This window comes from Chelmon rostratus, chromosome 17 (genome assembly GCF_017976325.1).
Source record: "Chelmon rostratus isolate fCheRos1 chromosome 17, fCheRos1.pri, whole genome shotgun sequence".
Taxonomy (NCBI): Eukaryota; Metazoa; Chordata; class Actinopteri; order Chaetodontiformes; family Chaetodontidae; genus Chelmon; species Chelmon rostratus.
Window position 1 is genome coordinate 11,550,877 of NC_055674.1, and position 14,871 is coordinate 11,565,747.

The window sequence follows — 14,871 nt, forward strand, 5'->3', positions numbered from 1 at the left end:
ACCCGCCGTGCAACCCCCTCTGCTTTCATCTGGCTAACCACGCCACCTTGATGTTGGAGTCGTGCTTATTTCAGGGTGGTTACAGCATCAAAGTCCAAACAAGCACAGACACAAAAGGTCACCTGTGAAGTTGACGCCGTTTTTGTCTTTGCATGTGCGCAACTGTGTGGGTGACAGAATATGCACTTGCACCTGACAAATTTGTTAATGTTTGCATCATAAAAGACTTGATCAGAGGATATTCTCCCACGTGGTGCACCACAGCAACCCCTAAAACCGCAATGAATAAGACTAAAGCTCTTTTTCCTGCACAAAACATACACTTCTGCATTAATTCCTCCCTTTGGTTCAAAACAATCAAGCAAGGTTTAATGAGCAAGTCCAGCAGTTCACATTAAAGCTGCAGCACATGGACAGAAGAGAGTCTGCCTGCCTTCCTCTGGGACACATTGTGAAGTGATGGAAAATACGAAAGGATGGCCACAGGTTTAATGAGACAGAGGAACTTCTCTTGCAGCCCCATGTTGCCACCTCTATTCATCCTCTCTCTTTACTTTCCCTCTCCTCTCTCCTCTTCCTCCGGTCCAAAGGTCCCCTCCAGGTCAGACTCGCACAAAGGTGCAGCAAATAATGGATGAGGGTGCATTACCCTACCATCACCTTTCTTTAATGACACCCGCTCCAACCGCCCCTCCTCTTCCGTCTTTTTATTCTATCCTTTCTCATGAGCTGTCATTAATCCTGCATCAGTTTTTAGCTGTCTCCCTTCTTAATCATAACTCAAACAGTGTATCACAACGCAAGAACAAATGGCGGCAAGGGCAATCCATCAAAATACTGGAGCTGAGAGGGGAACTGCATAGCTGATGAGTAGCAGAAACAACACAATGCAACGGTGTTTTGCTGATCAGGTCCATTTTTCTCTGAGGTGCCGTTTTTCAAACTGCAAACCCACTGACCTAACTTTTGAAAATTTCCACACTACTTTGTCATTCAACGACCCAGCATAGATTTTGCATCTAACTGATGAAAGCGTTTGTTTTCTCATAGGCAGCACCAGTGGTGTTGATTCATTATAATTGAATGAGGGAAACTCACTGAATAAATATTGCAAATTCAATCACTGGTGGACAATGTGCTGATAGGAGCAAATAGCTACACGTGACTCCACAAACATGTCTGTTTGTTAAGTCTATGGGTGCTTAAAAAACAGTTTAAGAAAATACACTTATTTACTGTCTTGACAGGAGGTGGAAGAGAAGGTTAATACCACTCTCAGGTCTTGAAGGCAAATATGAAGCTAGAGCCAGCAGCCTCTAACCCTAACCCTTAGCATGAAGATGGAAAACAGGGGGAAACTGTTAGCCTGGCTCTGTCCAGCACCTGTAAAGCTCTCTAATTAGCATGGTGTATCTTGTTGTGTAAAATGAAAAATACTATGATTCTTGTACAAACTAGATACAACTTCTGAATTAGTGAGCTTAGAGGTACTAATTGGCAGATTTTGAAGCCCCTGGACAGGCTATCTGTTTCACCCTATTTCCTGTCTTCCTACTAAGCTAAGTTAGCGGGCTGTGAGCTCTAGCTAGCTTTGTGATTATTTGCCTATACAGACAGAGAGTGGTATTTTCTTTTTTTAAAACAACACAACACATCCTCTTGTGTGTACTCCGGAGGTGCTGATGGCATGGGTGAATTTGAGTAAACAAACTAGATGCAACTTGTGAATTAGTGAGCTTTGGAGGTAGTAGGTGGATTTGTTATTTCTGGACAGAGCTAGGCTAGCTGTTTCCTGTCTTCCTGCTAAGCTAAGTTAGCTGGCTGTGGTCTCCAGCTAGCTTCATACTTATTAGCCTATACAGACAGAGAGTGGTCATTTCTTTTTTTTAAATGAAGTATCTATGCAGTCTACGGTCCTGTGTGTATGCTGGAAGTGCTGCTGACGTTGGTGAGCTTTGAGAGGTTGACGAGGGGCTTTCGCTCCGTCCTCCGCAGCGCCCTTTACCACCCTCCAGGGAGCTCCCTTTGAGCCTCTCCATCTCCCCAGTCAGAGGGACAGAAACCTAAACAGCCCCCTTCATCTGGCAAAATGACAACCACTGACAATGAAGACTATCCCATTTGACACAGGGCAGACTCCAAAGACATTTTGTCCTCCTGTGGCCAGCTGTTCGCCGAACACTCCTGCGCAACTTCAAAGAGTGGGAGTCGGAGAGAGGGGAGGAGGTTAGAGATGGGTAGTGTGATGGAGAGGTGTGGGTATCGAGTGTGACAAGCGAAAAGGAGGGGAAAAAAAGCACCAGGTCCCTCTCATAAAACACAGCAGGCTATGGCTGCAGCATGTCAGTGAGGGCCAGCCGTCAATAATGTAACACATGATATAATTTTGGGAGCCACACAAGAGGTGGACATGCATCACGTAACATGGAACCACAGGAGATTTCCCACTATTTTATGCTCCTCCTCTTTCAGTGATTGGTTTTTACAATCAGCGGATGCAAATTGGAAATTGCTGACAGGCCATCAATCACACCCTGACTGTAATGTGTTGAGCGGCTCGCCACGTGCCAGTAGACATATCGTACAGTCAATTTGCCTTCAGACTCTCAGACATATCTGCGCCAAAGGTATATGGGACACATTAAGAACATTCAATTTTCATCTAGCCTTAAGTAGGAGAGCGGGCTGCTTGTCACAAGAGTCATTTGTCTCAGGAGCCATGGAGCAACTCTGAGCTCTTATTTTGCTCAACAGGAAAAACAGCTTTAAACTATTGTATGTGGTATATTTTAGGATTCGTGTCAAGAGTCATGAGGTCAAAATTTATTTCTAATGTGGGGTTTATGGCAAAAATAACAAACCAGAGGTAGTGTCCTTTCAGTTTCTGGTGTCGGACTCAAACAAATCAATTCAAATAAACAAAGTTGTAAAGATGTATTTAAAATGTGTAAAATGATCATTCTAATGAAACGGTTCAGAACACAATATGCACCGTATAGTTACTTTGGTTGTATTTGTGCAACCATGGCTAAAGCAACCTAATGCTGACCTTATGATTGGTTTTATATTGATTATTTCACACAGTGGTTGAGTTCTCTGAGCAGCTCAGCTCACACTGTGGAAGCACCCTTCATAACAACAATTTCACATATAAGTTGAATTGTTTTGAACTTTATTTTCCATAAATTATTGATGCTTATCAGTTAAATACAATCCTTAATGCTTTTGGTGTGGGAGAGCAAGTAAATTTTTATTGTTATTGTACTGAAGAGTGGAAAAATCACACAGCTTGAAGGAGATACTGTAGCAGTAAAAACACTCAATAAAAACTGAAACAGCAGTCTAATTTTCTGGACTTTCACCATTTTTTAGTGGTGAAAGACAGAAGCTGTGCCCCAAATCTATACTGCATATTAAGTCTATGCAGGCTTTCAGAAAAAAATGACTAAATGAAGCACACTCAGGCTTTTAAAACTTTTATGCACTGTATCACTGAGACTCTTTCTTGCAGGATCACACATTCACACCTGGAGGCTGCCCGGTACAACCAAAGCGCATTCTGAAAACGACTGATTTTTGAGTGTGGTGTTGCGGGACATTATTGTCCCTCAAAACAATGCACAAAGGACATGAAGGGGCTACTCACAAATGCAAAAAACATTAAACAGTGGTGAAACAGATAACAATATGCTAACTCCAATCAGTAAGTAGTGTGGAAATGGGACATAGCAGAACTGTACAATCACTGACTGTTCGGCCATTGGGATGTTTGCTCTCCCAGATGTTTTACAGCTGTGACAGAAGATGAAGGATTTTCACCAAAAAAAAAAAAAAAAAACTGGGGTCAACTGGTGAGCACCAAGCTGTCAGTCTGGCCTTGTTATGATGTGAAGCAGTGGGTGGACCTGTGGGTGAGCACTCAGAAATGATGGTGTTAAGCACTGCAGCAACCAGGCTGCAGTGAGCTCCAGAGCACAGGAGAGACAAGTGGAAGTTTCCACTATGAGCTGAATAATCTGAGAGTCATAAAAAGGACAGCAGGAAGAATAGTTGTGCTAAATCATTGGGAATTCCTTCTTGCACTCACACACACACTCACACAGCTCACTCCCCAAGCTTTGGTTCACTGAGTTCATTGTGTTTAGCAGTCTAGAGAAGTGGATGCAGTCTCTCTCCGCTCTCACCAAATCATTCCCCGGTACTCAATACAACAGAGTGTGATTAATTAGTATGGCTGGCAGCTATAAAGGGTCCAAATAAGTTGTCATCACTGGTCCCGGAGGTGTCTCTCTTTGGTGTAGTTTGAAGACAGATCACACTGCCATTCCACTCGCGAAGACCTCGCAGTTATGTGCCTGCATAAAACTCAAGGGGCTAAACTTAATTTGTGGGTGGCGGTGGCAAGACCAGCAAATCCTATCTTTGATTGAAGAAGTAATCAGCGTTGGGTGTGAAGTTCAGTCATTTAATATTCTGATCAGCCTCAGTCTTCGCAGAGAAATCTGGCCGTTGCCATCTAATAGCAGCAAGGTGCAGAGGGGGAGAAAGTGTGGTCATTATTTTTAAGGAGCCGTTTCAGTCTGACGGCTGTGAAGTAAACTAGGAACCCCCCTCTTCTGAATCTCTGGAGAACTTCTGTTGTGATTTCCCTCATGACAAAGCAGCCACAGCAGCAGCCCATCAATCACAGTATTGAACCGTGAATGTTTAAAAGGCTTTGTCGTCTTTACTGAAGCTCTATATTACACACCAGCGGGGATCCTGGTGTTTCACCACTCACCAGAGCTGCAGAAAAGTTACTGGCTGCTACATGCAAACTGCACCATTTTTAAATATGCGTGAATTGATTGAATGCAAACAAACCAAAAGCACCTCAATTCAATTTTAATGGTCTGAGACAAAACAAGAGAGAAAGAGAGCCTTCTTTTCCTCACAAACAAATAATTTCATAATTCATCACCTGTCCAGTAAAGACAATTGGTGGTTTATGTCGCAATTAGGCAGAAGCAGAGAGGGCTGGACATTACATTCGTCATAATTAGTGACAGTGGTCCTTTAATGACAGTGAGTAATAATTCAGAGAGGGAGGAGGTGATATGCTGTTGCAGGGATGGTAATACACTTGAGAATTAGAGGGACCAAACTAGATTGGTAGAGTTCTGAGTTCATTTGAAATCAAATCAATATTGAGCCATTAAAGTTGCATAGTATGTAACTGCCTTTTGATATTGTGTAGAGCAGATTAAATCAATAAATGGTGTTGTAGTAATAATAATAAGCAGAATAAGACGAAGAATATACACATTTCTTTTTCAGTTACCAGAAATACTGGACTCTGTAGCAGGAAAACTAGTCTCCACATCAGAAAACGGCTCTTTATCAGTGGACTTATTAACCAATACTAATGATACTGTTGTTTGTTAGAATCACACTAATACTGAGTCGTTGCGATGTAAAGAGTGTTTGCCATCAATTTGAATAAGCATTGCAGTTCATCAATGTGACCACTGGAGGGCGATGATTCTAAACACAAACAGGTGCAAAATCTAGACCAGAATAAGAATCAGTATTGATATTGATATCTGCATTATTTCCACTGAATTGATTCCATGTTATTTCTATAAGTATGAAATTAAACAACATGAGACACAATCAAACAATTATATTCGTTATTTGTTTCTGATTAACTGATTTACTTGCCACTTATTTTGGCTACTCATTTATAATTTTGTTTTGTTTTTTGGGGGGCAAAATATAATACTTACACTTATTTTATCATTTATTTTGTAAATTTAGCGTACTGTGAAGCCCCCATACTTTATCAGAGGATATAATTCTTTTTAGGTTGAAACCAGATATTTTTGGAACTGTAGTTTTAATTTTTCCCAATAATTTTGAGAATCTATTACATGAAAATGATTATGCCACAAATAACACTGAGCCACTTCTGAAGAAAAGCAAAACTTCATCATCTTGCGCTGGAACATACTTTACGAACAGCAGATGGCAGAAACAGCACCAAAGAGCCTTTCAGAGCCTGAGTTCAGGAATCCAGAAGAGGAAGAAGGAGGAGGAAGAAGGTGTGTTCTATTAAAGGGTGTGTTGCTACTGCTGGAGGGTCAGGCTACAACAGGACACAGTTTCATATGTTGTGAGCTGACTTTGCTGAGAATCAGACCAGGTTTACCACACTGATCAGGTTTGTACTGACTAACTTAACTTTGTTGTATGCTTTCAGAAATGTTTTGAAGTTGTTTATGGTGCGGCACATAGCAGGGTCAGGTTCAGTACAGCTGTGAGCTTGTTGACTTCAGGCTTGCCTTCTGTCACACTCACTGCTGCTCACTTGAATCCTGTCTGTGTCGAAAGAAACTCTCCAGCTAGCTGTAAAGTGTTGGATTAACCTCAACTGTGTGGTTTCAGTTTGGCTGCATGTGTGGAGATGCAGCAAAGCAGCAGCAGCAGTGTGACCGAGTTTCAGCAGCTGTGGGGAAGCTGGACCACCCTGCTGAACCGCCTTTATGATGACCCCAAGGTAATGTCTCTATGGCCCTGCTCTTTATCCTATACTTCCCCCATCAGGAATGCAGACAGTGACAGCTGCATGTGCCTTTCTCTGTTTAACAGGTGTCACAGCTGATGAAGACGAGAATCGGGCTGTACCTCAGCAGCCACCCTGTCGCAGCTCTGGCAGTGTTGCTGTTCAGCGCCATGGCTGCACTGCCTGTTGGGCTTTTCCTCACTTTTGCTCTTGTGATCACTATTATGTCTGCAGTCGGTTTTGTTTTCTTTGAAAGTAGGTGCAATCGTGTAAAGAACAACAGATGTGTGGCACATCTTACCATACCTGACACTGCAGCCTCAAACCTGTCCTTTCTGCCTGTTTCTGTCAGTGTTCCTGCTGTTTGTAGGAGGGTTGAGCCTGCTGTGTGTGCTCTCCGGCATCGCCCTCTTCTCCGTCATGGTTTCATTCATCTTTAATGTGTTTTATGTCACCATCTCCAACATCCTCAAACCGTATTACCAACATCTGACAAAGGTAATGTACTGTCAGAGAGTTATTTTATTGTATCACCAAAGTTTTGAACACACTGGAGCTTCAGGTGCAACCTTAAGGATATAAAATACACCATCTGACAGCAAGCTATTCCAAACATTAGTGATACAATGAAATCAATGGAATTTAGTTTAATCCTCCCTTTTAAAATGTTGATACTGTGTATCGTGCACACATTCGTATTAAATTCTGTGACATTGTCTTCATTTTCTTCTCCTCTCTGGTGATTTTCCAGGGGAAGGAGAGGGAAACTTCAAAGCTGGAGGAAATGCAGTAGTTCGAATCTTCTTCCCTCTCGTTTGTCAGCTTTGATGTGGGAAAGCTCAAAATCGCCGAGTGTACAGAGGCCTTAAATCAGCACCACTGAAGCTTGGACCCTTGGATGTACTGAATGGTGGCTTGAGCCTGGGATCTGCAGATTTAAGAGAGTCTCTAAGCACAAAGACTCCCTGATGGTTACTGTCTTTCTATCTTTATATATATGGTGCAGCGAGGATAAAAAGTTTACAACAGCCAAAGGTGAGGTACATGATATAACTAATTTTTCAACCGCCTCAATAGTCAAATACTGAAGACTTATTTTAGTCTAATCTGTACCTGTTTTAAATGTCATCCTGGAAAGGCAGCTTGTGTAAAAGAGGTTGTTAATTGATGTACTCTGTCCAAAAAGGACCTGCACTATTCCACTGTGGATTATGGCTGTCAATCTGCGAATGCATGTGTATGTTTTGTATGTCTGTATATACCTGATGCGATGCTTATTAGGCAGAAAATGCACTACAAAATGACTGTTACATGTTCATGTTTACCTTAAAAGAGCACAATGTTGTACATTCGTCACGCAGCTTTGAATAAATGCTCATCACAGTTCATGTTTGCGCTGTTTACCTCCTGTTCTGACAGAGATGGAGAGAGGTCTTTGAAATATGATGGATCCAAAACAATGTATTCTTGCTGCTAGCTCATTAGCTGCTATAAAAGCAGTGTGTTCAGCTCAATGCACTGTAGTGTGTATTTTGGTTGTGAGCTACTACGCGTGATTTATTTGGCATGACTGCTGTCTTTTTTCAGTATTTCTGAGCATGTCTTACCCTTTTTCCTGTCACTTTTTTCATTGGGGAAGTTTCTTTTTGAATAGGTGAGTGGGACGATGGGTGTGAAATGTTTTTGAACGTGTGTATGCAACATGCATGTACCGCTTACTCAATGTGATCACATATGAACGCTGCCTCACACGTTCTGTTTTGTTGATTCAAAGACAAAATGAAACATAGAAATATAGAATGAAGTGCTGAATATTTGGTAGTTGTAGCTTATTTTGCAAAGCAGAGTTTACCCTGCATTTTTACCAGCTAGGTTTACTTTCTGGCTGTTCTTTGTCTCTTACCACCGTCTGTGTAAAATCATTGGTGGAATGTGTATCAGGTCATGTGACAAACAACCATGGGCCACAGGTTAAAAAAAAAAAAATAGCGCAACTAAGGTGCCTTCAAAAAGATGAGGCTTCTCGTGTGTGCTTGTATGATCACAATAACAAAGCGACACTGGAACGTGATTCTCATAAAATCTTTAATGGAGGTGATATCATGCAAAAAATGACAAAGAGCTGAAATAATCCTTTAGGAATGACTAATTTGAAAAAGTCGAAATTAACAAGAGGCCTTTAACTTTAATAGAAATGCGCTCAGTGAACACCGTGATCACCCTGACTCAATTACTGAGCAGCACAATGTCCAATCGGTTTATCTGGTCACACTCCAGACACACACTGAACGACTGAAATATCACAACCAAAGGGCTGCAGGTTTCTCAAGCCAAATATCTGCACGCTTCTCTGTCCCACTAGGAGACGAGAGATCGTTCTTCAGTCGTTCATTATTGCTTTACTCTGACTTTATTGATTCCAACCTTGACATAACTGACAAGTCACTGCTGGAAGGTGTTCAGAAGTTTGCCAGTGGGGCGCAATTAGTGGCAGAAACAAGGTTTGTGCTCTATCTACATTCAAAGTGTGATGTTTTAAGACTGTATGAAATCTATATTAAAGCTGTAGAACAACTGATGCATTCAATACAGTAAGCGGAGATAAAAATAATAATAAAATGAACACATGAAAAGTTTTTAATTCCAAATGAGCTTTGAAAGCACTGGCATCTATGACAAAAAGACTGCTGGCATGAAAGTAATGTAATCATGGTTTGATTCGTTAATTTAAGATGAAACTACAAATGCACCTATGAGTTCTGCTTACAAAAGTGTTCAGATTTTTAGACGAGAGGAACCAGTTAAAATGTTGTTTTGAGCAATTCTGTACAGCAACGATTTTGCAAAATCGATGCGTGTGTTGGCATGAGATTTTGTTGTTGGCCTCCTTTAATGTCTCCAAGAGAGAATACATGTATTATAGTATATGCATACGGTTATCTAGACAAAAAATAAAATAAAAATACTGTGAGAAACCGGATACAATCCTCATCAGGCACTCGGATACATTACTCTTTATCTCACTCTTTAATAAGACTGTACATTTGTGCATTTCATTACCAAGCCAAACAAGGTACTTCTCAAGAGTCGACCCTATTTGTGACATTATAAAAAAATAAAAAAATAAGCGTATACACCTCACATGTAGAAAAAAAAAAAAGCCTTTTCTCCTATTTGAACAGCAATGAAAAGAAGTTTAAGGCAAGATGCTGAACACAGAAATCCAAAGGTTGATTTGGGATGATCTTTGTTCAGCCCTGGTGCTTGTTGGCATTTACCAGTTCCATCAGCAATCATTAAGAAGACTAGTGTTTTTCCCCGATAGTTGGCTGTCTGTCTCAGGCATCTTTTCCTGTAGGTCACGAGATTCCATGATGTCATCTCCACACCCCCTGAGTCTGCTGGGAGTCGCCGTCTCCTGGTCTTTTTACGCCGGCAGGCTCAGCTTCTTGCCTTTCAACACTGGGGGGGGGGGGTGAGAAACAGAGCGAGACCGTCAGCAAATAACAACCATGACTGGGCCAGTAAAGATGATTTACGCCGCTTGGCATTGATAGTTCGAAAGAGTTTCATCAAGAGGAACTCTTGAGGAGCAACTCCCAGTGGTTGTACACAAAACACTTGCAGTAATTCTAGAGCCTCGGAGCAAAAAGGTCGTTGTGCACATTTCCTATTTGAGTTTTGACGCATTCTTAAAAACCGTGTAGATTAGGCAAATCAGACCGATGACGACAACTGCGTGATGGAGTCGCATTTTCGCACAGAGACGTGTTGTTGTTCATAATTTACCGTCAAGTTTCAATGGATGCAAAGGAGACACACAGAGGCAAAAAAGGAGATGAAAACTGCACAACTGCCTCCAACCAGACAATGTTATGAGTGTATTATGTATTTTCATTTCTGCTTTAAAACATAACTGCACTGAGTTTTGTTTCCCATGTTTTTTCTGCTTCTCTCTCAGTCAGAACGTTTAGTCATTTAATCGATTAAAGGAAAGTTTATTTTCAACTGTTTTGATCCTTTCAATCATTTTTCAAGCAAAAATGTCAAACATTTGCTGGTTCCTGCTTGCTAAATGTCAGGATTTGCTGCTTTTCTTTGTAGTTTATGATAGTAAATAAAGAGTCTTGGTGTTGGTTGGACAAAAAGGACAATTTGAAGATGTCACTTTTTGACATTTTAGGGACTAAACAATCAATCATTACGTGATTGTCAGATTAATCACTAATGAAAATAATCGGTTCTTGCAGTCCTACTTTACTGTTTATGTTCACATTTTGAATGTCAACAAGATTTACAAGAATGCCCCTTCCTCATCCCTAATACTGATGCTAAACATTAACATGAACGAAGCCTAACACAAGCACAGTTTCTGGGCCATTAGAAAGTACGACCTACAGACTTTTTGGAGTAAGTCAACTTAGACTCGTGGTGGAAATGCAAATAAGGTTTCTGCATTCCTAAAAAGGTTCCTGGAAAAGCTCCAGTGGTGGGAACAGACTACAGATAATGATCACCAAATTAGTTCAAACAATGTAATTCTGTTTACAGGAGCTGATACCTCTTAAATACACATATATGCATGTAAGTGTTAGATTAAGATTTAAAAATAATAACTCCTTTAATCTTCTTACTGTGGCTGAACATCATATTTCATGTCCATAAAAAGTGTCCTTATAAAGGTATCACATGATTATTAATCTCTTACTTCCTTTGTTTTATCTGTATACTATGCCATATTGGGTGATACCCATAGGAAACCAACCTTTGGTGACATAAAGGTAGAAGAAGTCACAGTAGAGGATAGTCTGGACCACGCCGGCCACGATGGCAATCATGTCAAAGAAGCCTTCAAAGTAGAAACGCCAGATCCAGTTGAAGAGATAGAGGGCTCTATACAGGCCCAGGCAGAACAGGTAGTGGGTGGTGATCGTCTCGGCCTCGCCAGTCCTGGTGATCATGAAGAGCTGAGGCAGGATTGCTACCGACTCCAGGTAGATGGAGAACGTCCACAGGATCTGATGACAGATACATTGACACTTAGATGTGCAGGGATATGAATTCTCAATAGTAGTCAGCTTGTCATCAATAGATTATGACACGGTTTGACAATAACACAGGAGGTTGAACCCACTTCTAGGAAAGAGAAGTCGTGGTTGATGAGAACAGCGAGACCTCCAACAGGAACAACCAGGAACTCCACTCTGAAACTGTCATGGTTGCCATCATAGGTGGCCCTGAACTTCACGTAGATCAGGTAGACTGTGGCATATGCACAACCGATGTAGATCACCTGGGTAGACGACACAAAACAGCTCATCACTAAAGGACACTGAGGACAAATATGGGACCTGAATGAAAAGCTACTGCTTAGAGCTGAGACATGACCGGTGTCTTACCTTCATGCATGTGTTATAGAGGGAGATGAATGAAGAGAGCAGATCCAAGTAACGTGTGGTGAACACTATGGCAAAAAGGATTTGGCTCTTTCCAGAGATACCTTTAAGAAGAATAGAAATTCACCATTTAGACTGAGATATGCCATCAGCAACTTCAGAGCAGCTTCACAAGCAGTCTGGATAAAACTGATGTTCCTTATTGAACAGTGACATCTACTGGAAACATGATGAATATTTATCTGGAAAATCTGCAATCTCAAAGACCAATCACAAAAGGTTTTTTTCCTTTGGACTGAAATTAAATGCACAATATCCCTAATTTAGAGCCAATGTTACTTTTTTAACTAATGCTATCTTAGTCAAAATACACATACTGGTGACCTCAAGTTGCACAATACATAAGTGACAACAGGGCAATAAGCTACAACTCTCTGGGTGCACTTTTGACATGATCACAGCCAAGCAAAGCCTCTTGCAACATTACTTTGGTACAAAAGACCATCACAGGTGGAGATGGACATCCCACCCATATCTTTCCCTCTCCAAAACAATGCTAAAAACATTCCAATTTTTCCTTGTAAATAAACTTAACATGCTTAGAGTCATACAGAAGGTAGCCGAGCGGTGCAGTGGTTACTAGTGATGCTTCAGTACAAAGGTTCTTGATTTGAGACAGCTGGCTTTTCTATATCTTCCCACAGTTTAAAGACATGCAGGTTAGGTGAACTGAAAACTCTAAATTGCCCACAGCAGTCAGTCTTAGTCTGAGTGAGTTATTGCCTGTCTGTATATGTTAGCCCTATGATGCCTGGCGACCTTATCCAAAGGGTAACCCTGGTCATTGCCTGATTAGTGCTGGGTTAGTCACCAGGCCCCTGTGAGCATGCAAAAGATAAGCGGGGCTTGGTCCTCCAAGCGACAGAGCTAGGGTTTTCTCCATCTTTGCTCATGTCTCTTCTCACATCACATGTAGATAACTGCTAATAACAATAACTGCTTCATCCTTCCTTAGCAACTCTGTGTGAATGGTATCCTCTGCACTGTGTGTATAGTATGTCCACTTTCTAGGTCTTCATGAAACAGAGGTTTTGGTTGGCAGCTTGGAGACACACTTGTTGCTCAATATCTTCTCTGATCAATACTCTTCATAAATGTATACACTTTATTTACCTAATTCTGTTCCTCAAGAGTGTAATTCTACTATTGCATGGCCATCCTCATAGAGGGATCCCTTCTCTGTTGCTTTTTGCAAGTCTTTTTCTTTTTATCCGAGTACAGGGTTTTTCCTTTATCCAAATCAATTAGAGATAAACATTACCACATCTTAGCTGATATCTAATATAAGTTCCTTTAACTTTGAACCTAGAGTCAACACTCCAGCTTGTGGGTCAATCACAGCATTTCTCTTCATAACACATGTACGATCCACCTCTGTGGCCCCAGAAATCACTCTGATCTGTGTGGTTAGAGGTGCTATTTACTATTAATACAATACACGTGTTTGAAATGAAAGAAATGAAGTAAAAAGTAAACAATTTACACAGGTTAGCTACTTCCGTATCGTCTTCTAGAACGCCACGTCAGAAGCCAGACAAAAAAAATCGAGCACCAAACCTCAAATTAACAGAGCCGGAGTAAATGGATGGGCGCTGTGTAGAGAAGGCAAAATCAACTTGTGAAACTGAAACTGTGGCAACCGATACCTCTCCAAAAATATCATTCTAATAATCTGCTCATTCTACTAAACAGCAGGCTCCTAACTGACTACACACTCCCTCAACCAATAGTTTAGCTAACCTGGTTAACTCACACTAGCAATTCCTATAAAGTTAGCTTATTCTATTCTATATCGGGATAATATTGCCACTAACAATACTATATATTTTCAGTGAATATAGCTGTAATAGTATTTACAGACAACACTTCCTATTGCCTGCTAACGGCGTTAGCCACTGACTCAAATGAATGAGTGAGAAACGTTAGCATGTAGCTAACGTTAGCTAGCATGGAGCTTGCTGTGTATGAAGAAACAAAGCTAAATCGACAAATTTAGCAATTAAATAAAGGCAAAGTTAAAGAGTAACGTTAAACCGCATTGTTGCATATGCAAGATAGATACATTCCAGCTAGAGCTCACCTGCACACGACCTGCTTTTCCATATTTTGAGTAGCAGGATGATGATAGCAGCCAAATGAGAGAGGTCCCCTATCAGTCTGAAGATGTTCATTGCTGCAGAGTGAAATAACAGATAGGACGAGCCGGGAAGCTAACGCAGATGTGTCTTTTTCGGTTTGAAGTGGATCGTTTTACACTTAATGCTGTCTCGTGTGAACGCTTCCCCTCGTGAATTCAGAGGCAAACCGGTCAACGGGATCTACACGATTGAAAATATGGCGAGAGTGCAGGTCGACGTGGAAGGGGGCGTGAGAAAACACACAGAGAGGTTTGGATTGGACGAAAAATTGACCGACAGCACGAGAGGATCCGCCTACAATGAGCTGAGCAGAGCAAAAACTGAGCCCTGTGTCAGAGAGGAGGGACTTTACATTGGGTGGGACCAGTGCTTTAGAGGGCTTGAACTATATACTTTATATTAGCACTGTATACTATAAAAAGAACAGGTATAGTACTTCATTTATATTATATAAATATCATATATACTGTATATCATTGGGTTGTTATCACTGATGCATCAACACATAAGCAGTTATTTAATGCTGAAGTTGGTCAAGGTGGAGCAACTTTTTGTACTGTTGTTGGATGGTGTAATATGCTAAATAAATCTGGAGATACCAAACTGCAATATTCCTTTTTTAAAACGCGGGGGAGTAGAAGTAAATTAAAAATTACAAGTATCTCATAATAATAATAATAAAACTAAACTTCATTTGTATAGCACCTTTCATAAAGCCCCAAGTGCTATGCTTATA

The 14,871-nt window shown here is 41.0% G+C and overlaps 2 protein-coding genes across 2 annotated transcripts; one reads left to right on the plus strand and one right to left on the minus strand.

Annotated features, from left to right (window-relative positions):
• Positions 1-6,100: 6,100 nt before the first annotated feature.
• Positions 6,101-8,297, plus strand: LOC121621339 (lipid droplet assembly factor 1-like). The gene is made up of 5 exons (XM_041957767.1): positions 6,101-6,199; positions 6,424-6,535; positions 6,628-6,796; positions 6,894-7,039; positions 7,293-8,297. The coding sequence occupies exons 2-5, from the start codon at positions 6,443-6,445 to the stop codon at positions 7,332-7,334; spliced, it is 450 nt and encodes a 149-aa protein (XP_041813701.1). The 5' UTR covers positions 6,101-6,199; positions 6,424-6,442; the 3' UTR covers positions 7,335-8,297.
• A 312-nt stretch (positions 8,298-8,609) lies between these two features.
• On the minus strand, positions 8,610-14,324 carry LOC121620757 (ER lumen protein-retaining receptor 2-like). Its single transcript, XM_041956939.1, has 5 exons — positions 14,078-14,324; positions 11,941-12,041; positions 11,676-11,834; positions 11,307-11,559; positions 8,610-10,003 (listed from the first exon to the last, which is right to left on the minus strand). The coding sequence occupies exons 1-5, from the start codon at positions 14,166-14,168 to the stop codon at positions 9,969-9,971; spliced, it is 639 nt and encodes a 212-aa protein (XP_041812873.1). The 5' UTR covers positions 14,169-14,324; the 3' UTR covers positions 8,610-9,968.
• Between the last annotated feature and the right edge of the window lie 547 nt (positions 14,325-14,871).